Source organism: Chlamydotis macqueenii, chromosome Z (genome assembly GCF_036417535.1).
Source record: "Chlamydotis macqueenii isolate bChlMac1 chromosome Z, bChlMac1.mat, whole genome shotgun sequence".
Taxonomy (NCBI): Eukaryota; Metazoa; Chordata; class Aves; order Otidiformes; family Otididae; genus Chlamydotis; species Chlamydotis macqueenii.
In genome coordinates, this window is record NC_141593.1 from 11701093 (window position 1) to 11723693 (window position 22601).

The 22601-nt window shown below is 34.9% G+C and overlaps 1 protein-coding gene across 1 annotated transcript in view; it reads left to right on the forward strand.

Annotated features, from left to right (window-relative positions):
* Nucleotides 1-22601, forward strand: part of SPEF2 (sperm flagellar and cilia associated 2) — an 88265-nt gene that overhangs the window by 13137 nt on the left and 52527 nt on the right. Inside the window, exons 7-18 of the mRNA XM_086770466.1 lie at nt 632-848; nt 6109-6297; nt 7489-7676; nt 9330-9498; nt 13030-13249; nt 13747-13877; nt 14097-14175; nt 15969-16042; nt 16892-16995; nt 18351-18598; nt 20349-20454; nt 21257-21414. Coding sequence (XP_086626592.1) covers nt 632-848; nt 6109-6297; nt 7489-7676; nt 9330-9498; nt 13030-13249; nt 13747-13877; nt 14097-14175; nt 15969-16042; nt 16892-16995; nt 18351-18598; nt 20349-20454; nt 21257-21414 — 1883 coding nt within the window. The remainder of the gene's footprint in view (nt 1-631; nt 849-6108; nt 6298-7488; nt 7677-9329; nt 9499-13029; nt 13250-13746; nt 13878-14096; nt 14176-15968; nt 16043-16891; nt 16996-18350; nt 18599-20348; nt 20455-21256; nt 21415-22601) is intronic.

Here is a 22601-nt window from a genome sequence, read left to right on the forward strand (position 1 = left end):
TTGTGGTTGTACATACACAGTAACACATTTCAAATAAAATAGAGAGAATTAACCTTTCCCCTTAGAGTTATGTTATCTGTATGTTGATTTATTTGTGAATAATTTTAAGTTATAGCCATTCTATCCCCTTTATATACATGTATATGTATTCCATACTCAGAAGAGGTGGCACTCATGCTTACTACTATGGATACTTCTGTGTATAAAAAACCTGTGATTCAGAAGAGGCGGCACTCACACATACTACTACTTCTGTGTGTAAACAACCTGTGATTAATAATTCTGCAAAACTGCACTCAGAGTGTATGGATAGATTGAAGAGTAGCTCATTTTTCTTTCATATTCTGTAAGCCATCTTAATTTCCTGTTTCTGCAGAATTTGCCTTCCTATTAGCAAATTAACTAATTGACAGTTGGCTCAAGTCAGTGCTAAGGCCCCTCTCTGGACTTAGTGGTGATTATGGAGCACAAGGACATCAAGAAGTAGCCACAGTGCCTACAAAGAGTACTGGCCAAATTAATTCTGTTCTGCATTGGTCAGACTTGCACATTACTACACAGGGAAAACACTTTGAAGAACGAAAGTTTCTCTAAAGTCAGTAATCTTTTTTTGTTTAATCTTTTCAATCAGTGGTGTACAAGAATCATTGCAAACACAAAAATTGCAAGCACTAAGTCTAGAAACTACGGCACAGACAGCAACTGAACTGTTAAATATTTATTCAGATGATGAATATATAAGAAAAATTAAAAAACGTTTGGAGGAAGATACATTTGCTAGAGAACAACGAGAAAAAAGACGGCGAAAAGTGCTAATGGAACAGTTAATAGCACATGAAGCACAAGAGGTGAGAAAATGTATGCTGAATTGTATAACCTGTGCACAATAGGTAATCTAAAAATGTACTTACAAATATAAAAGAACAGTATTTTTGGAAGATTGAATAAAATTTGGAAGGGATAAAGGAGGTATATACACTTATATCTGAAAAGAACTTTTATGCCAACCATTGTGTTTCCTTGAAAAATATTGTGTTTCCTTGAAAAACATGGAAGATTGTCTGTTCTTTCTAGCCACCTTTATGTCATACTTCATCCTTATAAATCAGAAAAGATAAAATGAAGGCAGCAGAGCTAGGATTATTAAAAATCAGTTGAAGACCAGCCTTCTATTTCCTACCCTGCCCTCTGCCCCACCCAAAATGAACTTTAAACTAGAAAAAGATTTACTGGTTCTGAAGAAGGTATTCATTAAAAAACAGCAAGCATGACATTCCTCGGATGAAAACCTATATTTACAAATGTATCCCATAAAGTTTCTAATCTGGACTGGATGAATTGTGAAATGATTGTGCTTGGTGATATGAAGAAGCAAAACACTTACTTTGCAGATCAGAGCTTTGATTTTTGATATATTATGGAACAGAAGATGTATCTCGGGAGGATGTCTGTGTTATGTCCAAAAATAGATGTTGCAGGTTACTTGATTTGAATCCTGTCCTGTAAAGCACAAGTCTTTTCAGATCCCTTCTCAGACACTCCTCATTTGAAAAGCAACTCTTAGATTACTGACTTCACAGATCTTCTATTTAGTAATGATTGCATCAAACAGAACCTTGTAACTTACTAGGGTGCTGTGATTTCTAATTATCTTTTATCTTAGTATTGCACTGTGAGTCCTTAGCTTAGATCATATGTGTTGAATCTGGTATAGCTGAGCCTGTCTCCACTGCTGTTGCATGGTAATAACACTTAAGATGTGTGGCACCTCTGCAAAGGAAAAGTATGAAATTTTATATATATATATATATATATATACACGCATACAGAATTTTAAGCATTGGCATGTAATGTCTGGATATGTTTTTGGAGTTATTGAGAAAAAACTAGATTTATTGGGGTAAGCATCTAGAAATTAGATGACTTCCCAATATCTATTCCAGACCTATATTCTATGAAAAACTAAGAACACTTGTCTATCCACACCTGAACAGATGGCTTAGACCAAGAGTCCATCTATCCATGTAAGCTGTCTCTGAGCTCTCACTAAAAGAGATTCTGTGTAATGTTCTTGTTGATACTCATAGGCCATGAAGAAGTTATACAACCCAGTTGTCTGAAATCACTGTAGTACCAACGCTTACTCTTTGCCTGCTATCAGCTGTTGCAACCCCATCATAACCCCAGCAGCCTCGACTAGTGGTTCCAATAGACATGGCTATCAGCTGGCTATCAGCTGATGGCCATATGGCCAGTAGCAATCACTGGGGCACTAATTAAGCTCTAATACAAGTCGGAGCATGGGAGAAAAAATACTTTAAAATTATGTGATGCTCCTCTATGTGGAGGCCAGTCAGATTTTCACAGGAACAAGTTGACAGTGTTTGACAATAACATGGCTTCCTCCCAACTGAATCTTTGATTGCCACCATTTCAATAAAGTATTTGTTTTAAGTACTTGTTATTTTTAAATGCTCTGTTCAGATTTTATCTCTCTAAATTAAAAAAGTTGTCAGGAAAACATTATTGTCAGTAATAAATTGAGAAGATGAAAATGGGAAGGGAAATGAATTGTTACTAGATTATTACTTGTCAACCAAATAGATTTATGTATGCTAAGCTGTAAGTTTTGGTCATAAAGCTTAATGACTACACAACAGAACAGAATTGTTTCTTTTGTACTTAAATTAAATAAGGAAGTATAAAATAGAAAACTGTGATATAGTAATTATGTATGAATTACATAAAACATAAACACATTAGTGCTTGGCCACTGGATGCCACTGTTGTCTCAAGTAGGGAAACTGAAAAAAAAGTGTGTATTATGCTTTCTCAGTAGTAATTTTTCAAATTATTACTAAGATGTCCCATTTACGATATTTATGATTTCTTCAAACACTTCACAGTCCTTTGTGAAGGAGCTGATGTAAAATGTTAGGTTAAAAAATTATACTACCATTTTTGTTTTGTATCCTAGTATGACTAGAAGTTTCAAAACTTTTCAATGTTAGGTTTTAGTGCTTCATCCATTCCTGTTTGTATGAAAGGTTGTTACTGATGCTTTGCTCCTCTTTTCCATAAGCACCTGTTTTGAAATGATGTTTAGTGTTCTGAGTCCTAATTTATCCATTGAGGGGCTCTGAGTTAATTGCCTTTTCAGATATTCTTGTTTCTCAGAAATTGTGTGCTTGGTCTTTTTAGTCTTACTCACTGTGTCCAAATTTGACTACCTAGAGCATTGGAGTTCTCTACCCTTCAGTTAACAAAGAAAAGGTCTCTTTTGGGTGCTCTGAAATGTTCAAAAAGAGCATTTTCCTATTTCCTTGATAAAGAGTGCATTCACCTAGATAAGGTACCTCGATTAGTGTACTTTAAGTACTTCTCACTAAGCCAACTATTTGCACGATACAGTTGTTAGTTTGAGTATGATGACCAGTTTGTTAGGGTGGCTCCTTCAATGCTCTGTGAATTAGGATTTAAAGATCCATTTTTCCTCTGGTGGAATACTTCTTGTACTAATCCATGGTTGGGGATAAGCAGTTGCAACTAAAGAAAACAATGGGTGTTTACTTGTAATAGGGAAGCAAAGTCTGTGCTTCTACTGTTCTTTGAAATCTTAATGAAATACTGAGTCCAAAGAAACAGTAGATAGAACTGAGGCAGAAAAGGGCATCATGTCTCCTTTTATTGTCTTGATTTCATGAGTGTAAGAGACATGTGGACACATTAACTCTTCAGTAGGCAGTGCTATTGGAAAATTTTGTCACCTGAACTATATAAAATAACACATAGCATTAATATGAAAATATGCATATGAAATTTTTACTATTGCATTGTTTTCCATTTCAGTTGCACACATGATGATAATTCTGTGGACAGCAAAACAATGTGCAAAAAGTACACTACAAGTAGAGTACAAAAAACACATTTAAAATTAGATCCTCATTTTGTGATAAGCTTTGTAGGGAAACAGTATTGCGTGCAAGTGAAGCACTCTGGCATTAAAGCCTGAGATGATTGCATCTTTGCCATGAGAACTATCATGCAGTGTCATAAGATTCAGTGCTAGGAAAGGGGAGTGCCAAGCTCACATTTTGGCTAAAATAAGCAAAATATTGAGATTTTTTTGCATCAGCTTAGTCTTTTCAAGTAATCAGTATTTAACTGGAATGTATTTCACTCTTAGCAGTTGTAAAGGCAAAGGAACTTAAAAATACAGAAAGAGTTTTCTTTGAAAAATATTTTCTTTTCCTAACACCAACATTAAATATCTAAATTTATTAGAAAGATGTTCTTATTGCAATTAAAATAGCCATGCTTTGCAGCTCTCTGTTAGAAAACGTAGATGTCTTGATTGCATTGTGTAGCACAGATCCAGACCTCTTTGTAGAATTCTTTCATTCATATTAGTAGGATAATATGTAATAAAGTTTGATTTTTCATTTGTAGTTGAATTTATGTAATGTGTTCTACCCTGTCTCAGTCACAGGCAGCTGACGGAAAATAAATCAGATTGAAAGAAAATAGAAGTGATACTTTATTTTGGTTTGGTTGTCATACTAGTACTAACTGGCTTTACCTGTTCATCTCTTCTTAGGAAAATGAATTTGAACACTTCACATCAGTTCCCAGTTTAGGTCCTTAATTTGAGCTTACATTTCATAGCAGTTTTGCTACACCTGAAACAAATGTCCAGGGAATCAGAAGTTTCCTCTAAAATTCATCTGTACAAGTAATATTTGGCAATGGGCTCGAAAGGCAAGCTGAAGCTTCTGCTTAGAACTCAGAAGTATTGGACTGTGAAAGCAGTGAGGCAAAACTTTAGGTTAGGTTAAGCATTAGTTTAGTTACCAAGAACAGTATAGAAAAGTGTAGTAGTGAGAAGATACTATTGTGTTTTGTCAAGTACCTTGAAAAGTAGCAGTCCACAGCCTTCAAAGTGTCTGTGCACACTAGCTGTGCTTCAAGCAATAGCTCAAAATGGTTTTCTTACCGTACTGAATAGGTGATTCTATTCATGTCATAGTGAGAACACTAGAATTGTTATCTAGAAGTCCTGTATTTTCCTCTTCTGAATGCTTCCCCGTATTCCCAGTCTCCTGAATGAGAGAAATAATTACCCAAATCCCAAGAAAGAAGGAAAAAGTTCAAACCTGTAGGAGACTAAACTGATCAAGGATCCAGCAGAGTATGGCTCAGAATGGGGACAAGTGGAGAGCAGGGATAAGTAAGGGAAATTATGACTGTTTAATGATTTGAGGAAAAGGTATATCTTTCCTTTCAGAAGCAATTATTTGAAATATGCTGCAGTTTCTTTGCACACAGGAAATATCCAAGTTGAAATTGAGTTTATCTGAACAAGTGTATTTTCACCGAATATCTCAGTGAAGACATATTTACAGTTCACTTCCATAGTTCTAGAATTCTTGTATAGTTTACAAAAACAGTACGCATAAAGAGATATGTTGTTCTGGGTTTATGTATCAAATGAAAAGGTAAATGCTGTTATATGACTCCCTTCATATTTCTCATATGAGACACTGATTATTTGTCTATGCAATAGACAAGTTTGTTGTCTGTTTGTTGGAGCGGGTTCAGAGGAGGGCCACAAAAATGATGAGAGGGCTGGAGCACCTCTCCTATGAGGACAGGCTGAGAGAGTTGGGGCTGTTCAGTCTGGAGAAGAGGAGGCTCCAGGGAGACCTGATAGCGGCCTTCCAGTACCTAAAGGGGGCCTACAAGAAAGATGAGGAGATAGTCTTTATCAGGACCTGTTGTGATAGGACAGGGGGAAATGGTTTTAAAACAGAAGGAAGCAGATTCAGACTCGATATAAGGAAAACAGTTTTTACAATGAGGTAAGTTAGTGGAACACTGGAACAGGTTGCCCAGAGAAGGTGGTGGATGCCTTGTCCCTGGAAACATTCAAGGCCAGGTTGGACGGGGCTCTGAGCAACCTGATCTGGTTTCAGATGTCCCTGCTCCTTGCAGGGGGGTTGGACTGGATGGGCTTTAAAGGTCCCTTCCAAACCAAATGATTCCACGATTCTATGATTCTGTGAAACAGCTTATAAACTGTGCCTAATACTATGAATTTTTATCTTTTAGGAGGCTTACCGGGAGGAGCAACTTATTTACAGACTAATGAGACAATCTCAGCAGGAGCGGAGGATTGCTGTTCAACTCATGCATGTTCGACATGAAAAAGATGTGTTAAGGCAAAACAGAATTTTCAGGGAAAAACAATATGAAGAAAGACGACTGAAAGAGTTCCAGGAAGCTCTTGATAGAGAAGCGGTAAAAGATTATTCGCTCCATGAATTGCTGTAGGGCTGTTACACTACCTTTGTGTTATAAAATGGAATTTGTGTTGTAAACTGTTAGAATTAGGGACTTTTCTAGGGACAGAGTGATTTAACGAGGAATATATTGCATTTAGCTAGGTTCAAAGTTACAGTTAAGTTACTAAGGGATAAAACTGAGCAACTTAAAATCTAATTTTCATCTTTTCTTCCAAACTAATTTTAGTTTTGTAGGGAAGCATCTCTGTGTGCTGAGGTTAAAAGGCACAGTCTTTTGCAAGAGGCAAAATGACAAAAGACAATGAAATAAAATCTTGTTTCAAGAATATTATTTTTTCACATCCTTTAGATGTAATCTTTTAACATCCATTTTTGACAACTGCTGGAGGAGTTTCATTCATGAGCACTAATTTCTACCTGGGAGCTTGGAGTTGATTAATAAATCAACAGAATTCGTAATCCTGTTGGAAACTGCCAAGTGCTATGCCTGTAGTAGGCCATAATGTGATGCCAGCTATCTTACTTTGCTCCTGCCAAAAACAATTAGCAGCTCCAAATCTTCCAACACAGCTGGACTCCTATGTAATCAGATGGTACAGTTATTGATTACAATATCTCTTTCAGTACAATTTTGGCCAAAAGGAACACAACATCACAGGAAGTACTGATAACTTTCTACGAATGACCAGAGATTTTTTTGAGAAAGATCAGATAGCATCAATAATATCAAATTATTTACAGATCAGAATCTTAAAAGTTAAATTACTTGTAATGTATTCTAAATGAGCATTCCATTGTGGCTTCCAGTGGAACTAAGCCTTTGCCAATGCATCTACATCTGTTCCTCGGGAAGAGTAGATAGCATCATTTCACATTTCCCTGCCCTCCAAGCATTGAATATGTTCTTAATCTGGTTTTCATGAAAATAGTAATATATTTCTCCTTTATTTAATTACATATTAGCAGTTTGAAAGCAAACAAACTGAAACTTATAGAATGAATATAAATTTTTAGATTTTTGTATGTGTTAATCTGCTTGCTGGCTATCCAACTCTGGTGATAATCTAGCTGTTTTGATTTCCTGAGTTAAATGAGCAAGTTCATTTTTTTTTTTCCCCAGGACTGTGTACTTCTGCACTTTCATTTTCTTTGCAATCTCAAATTTACTCTTTAAAAAAAATTCTAGGCTCTGGCAAAACAAGAAAAAATTGATTATGAAGAAGATACTCTCAAAGAAAGAGAACGTCATGAGAAAATTGCTGTTGAAAGAGCTCAGGCTCGTTATAAAAAGCATTATTCTATATGTTGGGAAGTGATCGACCAAATCATTGATTTGTCAACAAAAGTAGGAGAATATCGTATACTGACAAACAAGTGAGTATGGTAGTTGTTAGACAAAACTAACATCTGTTAGGCAGCTGTTAGACTTCATTATTCAGACTGATTTAAGCACCAGAAACATCTTATTCTCAGATATCTTACAGGACAGCTCCAATTTGTTTGCGTGGGAAAATGATATTACTTTCATGTGAGGATTCACTGATGTGTAGTATAGAGTGAACTAATGCTAAAGCCTTAGCATGATTTCTTGAAAACTCAACAAAGTTTAATCCTTCGGAGACCAAAATGCACTAGTTCTACCAGTTGTGGAACTACTGACTTCCTTTTTTTTGTGACCAAATTCCTTAGTTTAACAGTTAAAAGCCAAGTGGTGCTCATCTCATTCTAGATTGTTCCACTAGCTGAACACTTCCTCAGTGTGATAAATTTGCTAAGACACATAAACATGCCTGGACTGTCCTAAGAGCAACAACTCAGACCAAAATCTTCCAAGCCTTACATGCTGTGATTCTCTCTTCCAATGTGCCCTAATTGCACAGTGTTTCTGAGAAGGTCCTAAAAGACAGCAGCTTCCAAGCGCCTGTGCTGTAGGAGTGTTTCCAAAATACAGAGTGGGGCATTGCTGCTGTTGTTCCTTTCACTAGTATTCAATGATTAGAGTATAGCATTAGAAAGTATGCCAAAATCTTCATTGCCTTTTAGTGTAACTGAGGGTGAAAATATTAAAACTGCAACTATATGAAATACATATGATTATATTTTATGGAAATTATATAAATTTAGGCCCAGTAGGTACTTGATAAAGTAGTCGACCTAGACACAGTTTAGTGATGACTAAATGATGATTTCGTACACAGTCATAGTTCCAGTGTAAGCTAGTGTCATGTTGGCTTGTACTGAGTGGTGCACAACAATGTGTACAGATACCTGAAATATCTTTCCAAAATACGTGTATCAAGGTTGTATCTGCATTTACTGCCACTACAGGTATGTTTTTGTGTGTGTTTCTGTGCACTTGGTTGTGCAGGATGCATACGATGTCTATTCAATTTTGAACAGCATGTGCTGACTTTACTTAAGGCTATAACACTCAACTGTCTACAGTCATTGCTAAAAAAAAGAAAGTCCAAATTGATGTAATCTTAAGAAATAAAAGAAACTTTCATTTTGAGCATATTTAGCAGCCATGGTATTTTAGTGTGAGTTATATCAGCATCCTGTTTGCATTTAGCTTGCTACTGTATGCAGTTTGTCTTGTTTCATGTGAATATTTTTCCTTCCTAAATGAAAAAAAAAAAGTTTTATTACTCATATAATCCTGAATTAATTTTAGCTTCCAGGAAAAAATTGTATAGATATTTGTTGAGGGGAGGCCTTACGCCACAAAAGGGAAGAATATTTTGAAGCAGGGAAAAAGAGCTGTAGCGAAACCATTACTACACAGCTCTGCCAGCCAAATACTGTGAAATTACACATTTGTGAAAATACTGAAGCCTACAAGTGCTCACTGCTGTTGTATAAGTAACCAAATGCTTATAAAAAGCTATAATAATTACAGAAAGCATTATAAACTCTGTCTACTTTAGCATATGCTTTTGTCATGATTGTGATTGTGAGTCTGCTGTTCTCAAATATCTAACTCCTTTAATTTTTCTTTGTTGAAACTCATTTTTTTTTCTTCTGCAGCAAAATTCCATTTAAACTGATGTGTGATTGGAAGGAATTCTTTTTTACCGGAAAACCAATATATGAACAAGCCTCAATTCAGCCTCTGCCAGATGAACCAAGCCCAGAACAACTTGTAGAGCTGAATAAAATGAATCTGTTGGATGAAAAAGATTATGATGAATACAAGGTACAGCAAACTGATCAGACATAATGGAAGATAATACACCTTGATTTTTCATAACCATAAACATTTTGTTGTGATGTTTCATTTTTTTGTTTTACTGATTTCTGGTGTCAGAATTTTATATGCATTTTCTTTTCATTGCACGAGGTTCTACATTTTATGTTAGTAGCACTGGAGAGCTGGTGAAATTTTAAAACTGTTACAGTTTCATCTTTGTATATAAATTGATTGTAGTTTTTTCGAGTTTGTAGGACCAACATTTAAATTGCCATACAATTAACTTTTAGCTGGCTGGAATTTCAAAGTGTAGTTAATGCTACCACATATGAAAATGCAGCAGAAAGTAGCCAGCAAAAGCAAGTAAAATTAAATACTGCATTTGTTACAACACCTGATAGTCTTAATTTCAACAATTTCAAGTGGAAGCTTTCTCACAAGATTTATTGGTTTGGGTGTTCCATTGATTTTAAGATAGCAACATTTGTTAAAATTATTTAAAATGGCTGACATTTTTGTTATCCTTCTGTCAGAATACAAGTAACTATTTTTCGTAGTGTATTAAATCTTTTCTTTGATTTTACAGTACATTATGTAATTTCTCACATGAAAGATGAAGATACATGTTTCCCTGTTAAAATGTATTGTACAATTTTTTACAAATTACATTAATTATGTTTTTCTTTGTGGGGAAAAAAAAAACCAACCTGCTATGTATTTAGTCTTTTAAAATAATCTGTTTAACTAGAATATAGCAAAATCATTGCAAATAACATGTCTTTGACTTGTTGGGAAATTGTAACTACGATATACACATACTTTTGTTACACTTTATTTTGCAATGAGTATAAACTTTGTTACGAGTTTCTCTGATCAATGCCTGACAGCTCAATTTACTTTGGTTTCAATCTTAACTTTTGTTTTTCTGATTTATCTATCTATAAGGTCCTTGTTCAGACCATATCAACTCATGTAATGAATTTCATGATCACTTTCTTTAGGTGAAAAAAGGCAAACAGGACAGACAGACAGGAAACAGTTACTGGGGAGCACTAATGAAAAAGTTTTTCAGTCATATTGCTGTTTTTATTACAGAAACACAGTAGTCTTCTCTTGGTATAGGGGCACTGAAGGCTGTAAACAGTTAATGACACATTTAAAGCCTTTTTCGTTACCAGTCTTTTTCAAATGCACATTCACATAATTAAACTTTTCCAGATGTTGTTAGTCATGCCTTTCTGCATCAATATTCATCAAAAGCTTGTGTCATATGGTGTGTAAAATTTGAGGCAAAAATTCATAGTTATGTCTTCTAAAAAACAAAGTGAGCAACTACTACCTTTGAAGTATTGCTTCTAGATAAAAGTGTATTGGTAGGACTTTCTGGCAAAGTTTATGCTGATTTTCTTAGCCCTGGAGAAAAAAAACGCTCAGCACAGCCAATTTAGCATCTCTCCAGAATAAGAAGTTTACATCAGGAACACTGACTAAAAGTGTCAAATATATTTTACAAAATACAAGAACAAAATGCAGTGCTATCAGTCCGTTTTACATTCCACATCAGATTGAGCTTGAAAATATTTGGAGTCTACCACATCATCAGTTGTAGCTAATCACATAAAAAATTAATGGAATCACCCAAAACAAGCATAACAGCGGGCATCAAATAATTTCAAGTTTCTGAGATCAAGAGTGTTGACCAGGAATTATGTAACTCTGAAATGGATACCTGAAAACTTGTTTCTGACAGGTAAGCAACTTTTAACCCAAGTAAGTACAGTCTAGGAATCTTCTGATTGAAAGGGCAAGAAGGGTGAGTACTTTGAGTGGGGAGCCCATTCCATTTGGAATTCATTTTTCTTACAGGTCTGACATAATTTGAAACAGCTGATTCATCTCTAATTATATGTTTAAGGAAGAATGGTTCAGATAGGACAACGATTTGATTTTTTTTAACTGTGTCTTTTCAATTACATAATAAGAATTATCTTTTCTTAGATATATTAGAGACAGGATATTGTGCAACTCAAAAATGTTTTTGTTTGGTTTTACTGATTAAAACTAGATAATGTTTTAATTTAGAGTGATAATAAATTACATTATGTTAGTCTATCTAATGCACATGTATTCAAAATCAACACTGATCAAGTTAAGTAGAATGTATGCTGTGGAGATACATCATTCATGACAGTAAGGTCTGAAAAAGATTGCATATTCTACCTGGAACATGAATTCAAAGCATTATTCTTCAGTAGAACTTAGAATGAAACTGATTGCTTCTGTTGACAATAAATAAATGTTTAATTTATAGAATGATACAACTGTTTAGGTTGAAAGGGATGTGGAGGCCATTTAGTTCAACCTCTTTGCTCAAAGCAGGGTCAACTTATGAGTCAGATAAGGTTGCTCAGCACCTCAGACATTTCCATTATTTCCAAGGATAAAGAGCCCACAGACTCTCTGTGCAACCTGTTCCTGTGCTTAACCACTCTCATTGTAAACATTTTTTTCCTTCATTTTTTTTCCTTGTTGGCATTTCTCTTGCTGAAACATTTGGTTTTGCCTCTCAACACTTTATTGTGCTCCTCAATGAGATGAGCATGAGATGACAGGCTAGAGCATGATTGGAATATTACTACTCCACGTATCTTCTACACAGCTATATAGTAGCCTGATACCAAATAATAAGTAATACAGGACTAGTGTTATCCTGCATACCAAAATGTTCTTGTTTAGCTTCTCATAGCATAAACTCTACATCAGGACTTTCCTAGTGTTAAAAGATCCAATACTGGTAGAGTATATATTAGAGTGGCAAAAGCACACTTTTGTTCAGTTCTGACTACATCCTTCCGTGTTCATCTTTCTCCCAATGTGATTGTAAGTAGGAGTATCTTTACTAGCAAAACCTCATTAAGCTGGTAACTCATACCACTGATAAATTTATATTGATCTCAGAGTAGATTAACTGGAAATTTCTACTCAGTATTTACTTCCCTTAGAATTTCTTGAATTATATGGTGGTTGATTTGGTTTTGGTTTGGTTTTTGTTGCTGGTGTTTGTTTTTCTTTTCTATTGAATGCATGTTAGGTAGACATATTTATTTGAAGTCTTTATCTGTAAAAATTTTCAAAGATTTGTGTGGGATACTGGGCAATAATTTTGCCTGGTTTTTAGAATACTGAATGCTAGGGGAGTGGGCCCCTATTCAAAAAATCTACTACTGATTCATTCTGTGGTACTAGTGAAATTACTTTTCATGTTTATGGAATTAAAATAATTATTTTAGCACCCTATGAAAGCAGTTGTAGGAGTACTTGTCTCTCCCAATAAAGTATTCCTGAATATCAATAAATGCTTAATTATTATGACATAATTATAACTTCTAACAAGAATCTATTCTAAAAAAATATTTTATTATTTAGTACTATTCAGGTTTGGTTATTGTATGTGTATTTATGTATAAATAGCTACATCTAAAAAGATGAAAGACAAGACATATTGACAAATTATTTGGTAATTTGTCATTTATACAGAGTATGACAGGGGAATGGTGCCCAGCTGAAGACAACAGTGAAAGCAAACCTCCTCTTAATAATAACATATTGGATCATGTGCTTCATAGACTGATGGAGATTTTCTATCCTCCAAAACCCAAATCTTCACCACCTGTATTTCCTGCATTTCCTATCAAGGGATGTATTTTGGGGAAACTTTTTAGTGGAAAAACTACCTGTTTAAAGTTTCTTGAAAAAGGTAGATATATTTCTTTCCCCTAAAATTCTTGAAAATGCTTATTTTTGTTTAAATCCCACTCTTACAATGAAAATCATTTGGACAAATCATTGCTTTACTAGTCCTTGAACATCAGATGCATCTGTATTTTTCAGGGGTTGGTTGCAAGTCATTAATTCATTATCCAAATAAGATTAAAATCACTTGAACTTGAATCGAATGTTAATATAGTATTACTTCTGCATTGAGAATTTAAAAATGCTTTTGCCAAACTTCTCTGAGCATGTTTGTTATAGCAGAGACTAGCAAGATAGCTATGTGATTGTGGATACACACTGTGCAGTGGTTACAGAGAAGAGAGAATGGAAACAACTTACATCGAAATCCCAAACGAAAGGAATGGTGCATTGCTTTACATGTAATAATGCTGTCTTGCCATCATTAATTGCCAGTAATAGTCTCTTTATATGTATGCTCTGCTCAAACTGTAAAGTTATCTAACTTCTTTTGTGTATTAGTTTGCAATATTCAGGTACTATCTATTGATACACTGGTTCAGGAGGCCATCCAAGCTTCTCTTAAAAATGAAATGGAAATTGAACACCATGTGATTCCACAGGAAGCAGAGAGTTCTGGGAAGCAAAATGAGGTAAGCATTTTTGTTAATTTGGGTTTTGGCTGCCACTGGGAGATAAGAGTGAAATATTTAAGGAAGAAAGCCTAATTATTTCAATTGTGTACTCGATTTCAAACGTAATTTTAAGTTTTGACTTACAAGACTTCAAGAGTCAGCTTCAATTGACAGGCTTGATTTTCCTGTAATACATAGTTTCCTTTTTAATTAATTTCCTTTCCTAATTGATACAAGCTCCAGAACAACATATCAGAAACAGCACTGGAAGTTCTAAAGGAACTCCAAGCAGAAACATCTACAAATGGAACCAATGGTGTGTATATATTTTATTTATATATGTGTATATATATTTATAAAATTTAATTTTAATTCTTATCTTTTTAGATTGAAATGGCAGTTCCTCTTTCTCTTGTACCTGAGTTTTCAGAGTAGTTTCCATTATGAATTTTCTGTTTCCACAAATTCCTAGTGTCAAGAAGCAGCAAGTGCAGGCTGCTCCATGAAGGAAGGTAAGCTAGGCGACGAGGGCAGTAGCAGAGCAGGAAGCGCCGACATTCATCAACAAAAAGTGAGGATATTGACTGAAGTCAGGGTCACTATCAGGTTCAGAGACATTGATCAGCATGAGCCTCAGCCTGGTGAAAACCCAGCAGTTCTGCTGATGAAGCAAATCTGAGGTCAAGCCAGGAACTCAGGTCAGCAGCTGCGGATCAGTGTTTGGAATCAAGGAGATAGAATACAGGATGCAGACATGACTGCTGCACAGCTGTAATGTAGTGCAGGCAGAGTACAGGATGAAAGCTTCAGCTTAAAAGTTGCTTCTAAAGGAAGGAAGGAAGGAAGGAAGGGCAAGCCCTCACCTGCCCTCACTTTACCTTTCTTTAGAACAGGTCTAATCAACAAAGGAACTGACCCTGGGCTTAGCCACCTAAACTCAGAATCACAGAATGACTGAGGGTGGAAGGGACCTCTGGAGATCATCTGGCCCAATCCTCCTCCTCAAAACAGGAGCACTACTGCATGTTGTTCAGGATCATGTTCAGTTAGATGCTGAACACCTCGAAGGATGGAGACTCCACAACCTCATTGAGCAACATGTTCCAATATTCTGTAACTCTTACAGTCGAAATTTTTATGTTTAAATGGCATTTCCTGTGGCTTTCTTTGCTGCAGATGTGCATTGTTGGCTCATGGTCAACTTGTCCTCCAGGACCTCCAGGCCTTTCTCTGCAAAGCTGCTTTCAAGACAGTTAGCCCTCAGCTAGTACTGAAGTAATGGAGTCACTGAGCCCGCCACCTCGTTGCAGAAGGGTGTCAGGTTAGGCAGGCATGATTTCCCCTTCCTAAATCCATGCTGACAACTCCCAGTCATCATCTTGCCCTTAATACGCTTGGAGATGGTTTCCATGTTTGTTTGCTCCATCAGTTCCCTGGGACTGAGGTGAGGCTGACAGGCCTGTACATCCCCAATTCCTTCTTCTTGCTTTTCTTGAAGAGAGGAATGACAGTGTGTTCTTCTAGTCCTAGTGATCTCCACAATCACCATGACCTTTCAAAGATTATCGAGAGTGGCCTAGAAATTACATTGCCCAGCTTCTTCAGCGTATGTGGGTATGTACCATGAGGCCTCATAAATTTACATATTTCCAGTTTGTTTAAGTGTTCCTGAAGCAGATCCTTCTCCACCTGCTTTTTGCAAATCAACAGGCCCACATTTTCCCTATCCTTCCTTTTGCTGTGGAGATATCTGTAAAAGCCCTTCTCGTTGCCCTTCTGGCCACACATAAAACAAGGCTTTTTCCCCATGAGAACTATCAAGCATGGAAACAGATTGCCTGGAGAGGTAGTGTAGTGTCCATCCTTGGAGGTTTTCAAGAGCATACTGAGTAAACAACTGAGCAACCCGGTCCACTGATGCCACTTTAAGCAGAAGGTCCAACTTGAACTAGATGACCTCCAGAAGTTGCTTGCAACCTGTATTAATCAATGATCCTGTAATGCTCACAGTTGTGTATACCTTCTGTATTGATTTGTTCAGAGAACAACAATAAGGCATGTACTTTTATAGTAATAAAATTGTCAAACTTTATCGTCTATCTATTTTAGGTAATTGTGCTGTCAAAAAGGATGTATCTGGGCAAGATTTTAAATCAGATGACAGTCAGGATGGCCTATCCAAGGTGTGTAATCCAATTTTATCTTCTACTTTATAAAGATACCTCAGTTAAAATGGTTACATTACTGAAATGGTGATACTCTTTCATCATTCTGAATTTATTTATTGACCTCACTGCAGGCATTTTCTGTATGAAATATGAAGAGTTGATTATTAAAATCTATTGCTATGTTGGTTAGAATAATACAAATTGTTAAAGTTTTATATCTTCTTGTCAAATCTCACATTTATGTAAGATATGCTAATTTCTAAGTCATTTCTGAGTTAGCAAAAATGTATTCCTGATCTTGCTGCTACCAAGCAGATGATTTATCCTATGACAAGGTTTCTTCTCTTTATGCTCAGAAATACTTAATTCTACAATGGTATCTTTGACTTTAGTGCTCTCACTGGAAAATACTTCAAAATCTAAGTTATAAAAGAATCCCTATAGAACTAATGAATTTAAATGTTGCTGTAGGTAGCCGTCAGTGCATTACGAGTAGTGAAAATCAGAATAAGCTTAGAACCAGGACATTTAATTTTTTATTTCTTGGCCTTCATTTCCTTTGTTTCTCAACCTTATTTCTGTCTGACATTTTCATATGTGTAATGATGGAAATCAATTGGAGATTTCAATTAAATTAGGCCTTTTTTTACATCAATTGAAGCTGTTCCTCCTTAATGCATAATAATAAATATTAAATACAAACAAAGAACACAATAAACATTAAATTTAAATATATTATTATATAATATCTAATATAAAATATATACTATATAATTAATATATAATGTGTAAAGTAGAATCATATTTTTTATCAGTATTGTGAACATTGTGAGCATATTAATTTTACACTACACTCTTTCACAGCTATCTGTACGTGCCCAGCTTGGCGCTGCATCACAGAAATTGTTGAAGAGAGGAAAAAGTATTCCTGATGAATTACTAATCGACATCCTGTTGGAAGCTATTAAGTATTAAATTGTTTAGCTCTTTTTCTTCATTATTTAGAACACAGTTATCCAGTTTGTAGTCCAGCTTCAGCCATTTCTCTTTATTGAGATATTTTTTTAACACTGGAGTCTTATACTTTGAAAGTGGAGATAATTGGTGAAGTTAGTTAATGCTCATTTTGTGCTAGCAGTAGAATACTAGCAGTAGAGAATTATGCAGACATTGTTGTACACTACTGAAGGTAAGTAAAAATATACACAACTATCATGGAGTCATTAAATATAACTAATGTCTCTATTTTGTTTACTAGATGGAAGCTATTCAGCATGTCCTAGTATTTCTTCTTTTTTTATTTTGTGAGATGCATAATCCAAGCATTTGTACCTCAGCTTATTTATTTTTATCTACTCTTGTTTGACAGAAAATTGTCTCAACTGCCCTGATGTGCAATTAGCACTTAAGTTCCCACATAAATATAGTTTAAGTTATATTATGCCCATTAGTATATTGTAAAGTTATAAAACTGATTTTGCTGTTTGTTGCTTCAGTGCAAGAGCTGGTAGACAGAATAGTGAAATTACACCTCTGATTGTAGAATCATAGAGTCACTTAAATTGCAGAAGACCTTTAAGGTCATAGAGTCCAACCACAAACCTAAAATTGCCTAGTCCACCACTAAACCATGTCCCTAGCCACCATGTCTGCACCTCTTTTAAATTCCTCCAGGGATGGTATCTCAATCATTTCTCTATGCAGCCTGTTACAATGCTTGATAACCCCTTCAGTGAAGAAATTTTTCCTAATACCCAATCTAAACCTCCCCTGACACAACTTGAGGCCATTTTTTCTTGTCCTGTCACTTGTTACTTGGGAGAAGAGACTGAAACCCACCTCACCACAACCTCCTTTCAGGTAGCTGTAGAGAGTGATAAGGTCTCCCTTCAGCCTCCTTTTCTCCAGCAAACTTATTGAAGGTGCACTTGATCCCCTTGTCCAGATCATTGATAAAGATATTAAAGAGAAATGGCCCCAATACTGAGCCCTGGGGAACACCATTTGTGACTGGCTGCCAACTGGATTTATCTCATAGTCTGTATAGCGATTGGTTTTGAAAATTGTATTTATCAAGGCAGCAAAAATTGTTTTGGTTTTGCTTTTTTTTTTCACTTTTAGTTACGCTTGATGTTATTTTCTTGTTTAAAATCCATTGCTTTACAAATTAAGTTCTAATGGTGTCTGTCATATTCTGAATTCATCAGGATATTTAATATACTCAATTCAGAATGTAAGACTACTAGGGCAAGCTGTTATTAAAAAGATGTTATTATTGTGCTATCAATTCACTGTGTAACTCTGGTTCTTCATTTACTTTTAGCCAAACACCACCAGAGAAAGGATGGATTGTAGATGGGTTTCCAATGACAATTAATCAGGCAAAGCTATTTGAAAAAGCCTATACAGGGATTGATCCAGAAGCAAAAGATGAAAATTCTGGAAAGCTCTCACTTGTTACAGATTCCGGAGTCCCTGACAAGCCTCCTGTTGCCTCACCTGCATTTGATATTTCTGTATTATTGGATATTTCAGACACTATGGTACTGAAAAGGATAGCTAACTTTAAGTGTGAGTTTCCAACTAGTTTTAACAAACTTAAATGAGAAACACATTCTGATGTATGGGGAATGTAAAGATTGTTGTAAGATTGAAATGACTGAATTCTCAGTACTTTGCAACATAATAGCACGTTGCATATTTTAATTAGAAATAATTATACAATATTAATATTTTCCTCTGATAATTATTAAATTTGAAATTTTTTTCAATTTCTTGACAGCTTTCTTCTTCATTTGTAAGGCCCCTTTTAACTTTAGCTGTCTAAAAGTACATGATTAACTATAAGTAACACGTTAATCCCAAACATTATTTACCGAATATACCTGTATGATGTACTTATTGGAGCAAAATAGCAATATTGCACCATTTCTCTACATCTCACAGTATCACATTCATCAATTGTGCATTATCATCTTGAATACTTCCAGATTATTTCAAATACTTTATTTGTTTTGGTCAAATGCAAATCAGAAGTGTGCAAGGGCATATGGATATGCTTTTTTGTATTTATACTGAATTCTTACTGGAGCTGAGATAGCACAGTGGCTGGTGTTAGACATCACATAAAAGAGCAGCTGGAAAAAACACAAGTTACAGCAGATGCAGAAATACATCTCATTACAAATGAGTATGTGTAAATAGTACTTTTCTCTAGGATACGCATTTGGAAAGTGATGAAGGAAAGAATTATCAAAGGAATGTGCCAACATTCATTCCCTGGGAGTGAGAACATTAATTCCCTGTTGATCACTGCCTTTGTCTTTTCTTTAGTTAGTCAGTGAACAATCAGAAATAGTAAATTTTGGTTTATTATCTGTTATTTTTGATGGCCATTTCACTTCCAGACCACACATTTTTCACTGCCCTTACTCACCTTGATGAAACATAAGTTCTTTTCATGAATGTGTCCCATATTGTCCAAATTATGAGGAGATTTCTCTTTGTTGTTTTCACTGCAGCACTTACATGGCACATAGCTTAAATTAAAGTAACACTTACCTTTAGCTTTTATGTATTGCTAGGATTGGGGACAAGGCAAAATCTTTAGACCTTTTGCTAACATTGCAGTGAAGATAAACCTATGACACTTGAAATTCTTGCTAATTTGAAGACTTTGTATTGCCAAAACACTTTGAAAATGTGATAATAAATTCTATAATCTCAGAAATCCAAACAGAATTCATTTCATAAGATGTAAATTGGTGATAGAAAGTCAAAAGAACACTGAAAAAAATCAGAAATCTATAAAAACCTGCTTATTTCTAATCAATTAAAGATTTGTTTTTAATTGAGAGAATACTTAGAGGGAGATAATACCTTATCTTCAGGTGCAGTGGAATATTTGCCCATTTTGAAAAGGGAGATTCAGATTAGACAGGGAAAATGCCTTCTGACTGTTAGAACAGATAAGCCTAAAATAGTCTGCCCACAGGAGCACTCCATCTCTACAACTGGAAATATTTCTGTGACTGCAAAGCACCCATCAGGAAATGTTAGTGCTATAATTGACTCTGCATTTAAACAGAGAAAGAGGCAAGACACTGTCTCCAGGTCCATTCCGGCTTTAATTTATATTTGTATTATTTTCTCTGACTTTTTCTTTCTTTCAGGAAGTTTGGCACCCAATTATTTAAATGAAGACATGTAAGATCAAGGAACATTTAAATTTTTCTTTTAATATTTATCTTATTTAGGGTAAATAACTACCTGCCTAGTTACCTCTTTCAGCATATCCTCATGTATGCTGTTTTCCACACAGCCGATAAATCAAAGTCATCTCAAATTGAACAGGACAACAACCAAAATTCAGATGCTGAAATGCTAGAAGGGAAGATTGATTTAGCCAGGGACCAGGTGCTACATAGGTATGTTATATGAAGTACAAAAGAGTTGCTTCTGCCAGATGTTTAAGCATGTAAATAATCATCTGAATCTCATATGTAGTACTGACATGCCAATGTTAAGTTTTTACTTAAGAGTTTCTCTAATGTGGAGCCTAAATAAGTACTTTCATTTTTGGCACAATATAAATAATCCTAGAAGATAAGACTTTGTGTGTTTTGCTTTTCCAAGGTATTCTTCCAAGGATAATTTCTTCCTCAGATACATATTGCATGAACCATATGTATTTATATATGTATATACCTATATCTATTCATAGATATATCTGAGATATGTCATATATCATGTGACTGCCCTTCAGTCAAATGCGCTTAGTTTGAGTTACAGATTTTCTAAAATGGCATCTTCCACTTTTACATTTATAAAAAGAATTAGTGTCTTTTTTATTGTATCATTAGATGTTTAACTTTATATAAATAGTAAAATCAAGAACAAGTTTTGTTTCTAAATATTTGATACTATTTTAGACTATTATATTATTGACTTATTGTTTTAGTTGTGATTAAGAAAGCACAGGTTTAGCTTATGACAGGAAAGAGTAAGAAATACATAAGACTCATTAATAGTAGGATTTTGAAAATTTTCCCGTGTTGAAAATGAAGGAGGTTGATGTGCATGGGGTATTATTTTGAAAAAAAATACTGTTTGGATTTATTTTAGTATTGAATTAGATATTCTGTTCTTTCTTTTGTTTATTAATTTAGGAAAATGTTTTATTTTCCAGTAGTTAGATTTTAATTTTATACATTAACATGACTTTTGTAGAATTTCAGGCTTTCTAGACACATGGCCAAAATTAGAGAAATGGTTTTCAGTCCATCAAAATATTCTAGTGAAAGTCAATGCAGAGACAGAAGAAAGTCTCCTGTGTGAAACAGTGAAGGAAATTATACTGGAAGAAATTGCCAAAAACCAGAATAGAAGTAAGTTTCCCTGTTCCTACTTTTAACAATTCAGTAAGAAAATACTTTGGGCTTGATAATTATCACAAATAGTGAATTTATAAAACTATATGGAAACACTCATTGTCACTGCCCCCCAAGACTTTGGGAATGTGTTAGTTAGTGAGAACTGCACCAGAACTCTCAACTTTTCTGTTATGTTTTTACCTTTTCAGAAGATATAGACTAACTTCAAATATCTGCAAAAGATAATTTGAGAAAAAATTTAAAATATTTAAAATGAAATGTCAATTGGATATATTAAATTCCTTGAGGTAAAGGATTACTAAATTCAATCCTTTCATCTTGGTTTAAATATTGCAGCTGTTATTTTCATGATATGGGATAGCACAATGGCATAGGAGAGTCTAACTTGCCATTATCAACATATGTTCACTTACCAGCAGCAGCTTAAAAGCGTGGATAACTCTGATTGTTTTAGACATCTGTTTTGGTGCCTGTTTATTCCATTTTTCCTCTTAATCACCCAAAAGGAAAGAATAATTTAAAAATAAAAAATGAAAAATGGTGAAAAATTAAAAAGAAATTATACATTAAGTAAACCAGGATTACTAGACTTGGAAAAAATTCTACCTGATTAGTAGAAAAAATAATAGTTATTTATAATTGTAAGAAGAAACAATTGTGTCTTCTACCAACAATAACAACAAAAAAGTATTCACTTGAAAAGCATGCTTAACAGTAAAAGTTTAGACCACTACTGTTGCACAAGGTTTCAAATTAATGGAAAATTCTTGGAAATATCACACTTGCCAGAAAATTGGAATAAGTGTTTTCAGAGAACTACCTGGTTGAAATGTTTGGGTTTTTTTGTGTGCACTTCATGTAATTCACAGCCCTGCTGGAATCAATGGCAAAATTTCTATTAATGAAAATGCATTTGAGATTTTTCTGGTTAGAATCCAGCTATCCAGTAGAAGTACTGTAAGGACCTTAAAATACTTAAACGGGGCTTATAAGAAAGATGGGAAGAAACTTCTTAGCACGGCCTGTTGTAATAGAACAAAGGGTACTGGCTTTCAAGTAAAAGAGAGTAGATTGAGACTAGATATAACGAAGAAATTTTTTACAATGAGGGTGGTGAATAAATGGTGTAGGTTGCACAGAGAGTTGGTAGATGCCTCATCCCTGGAAATATTCAAGGTCAG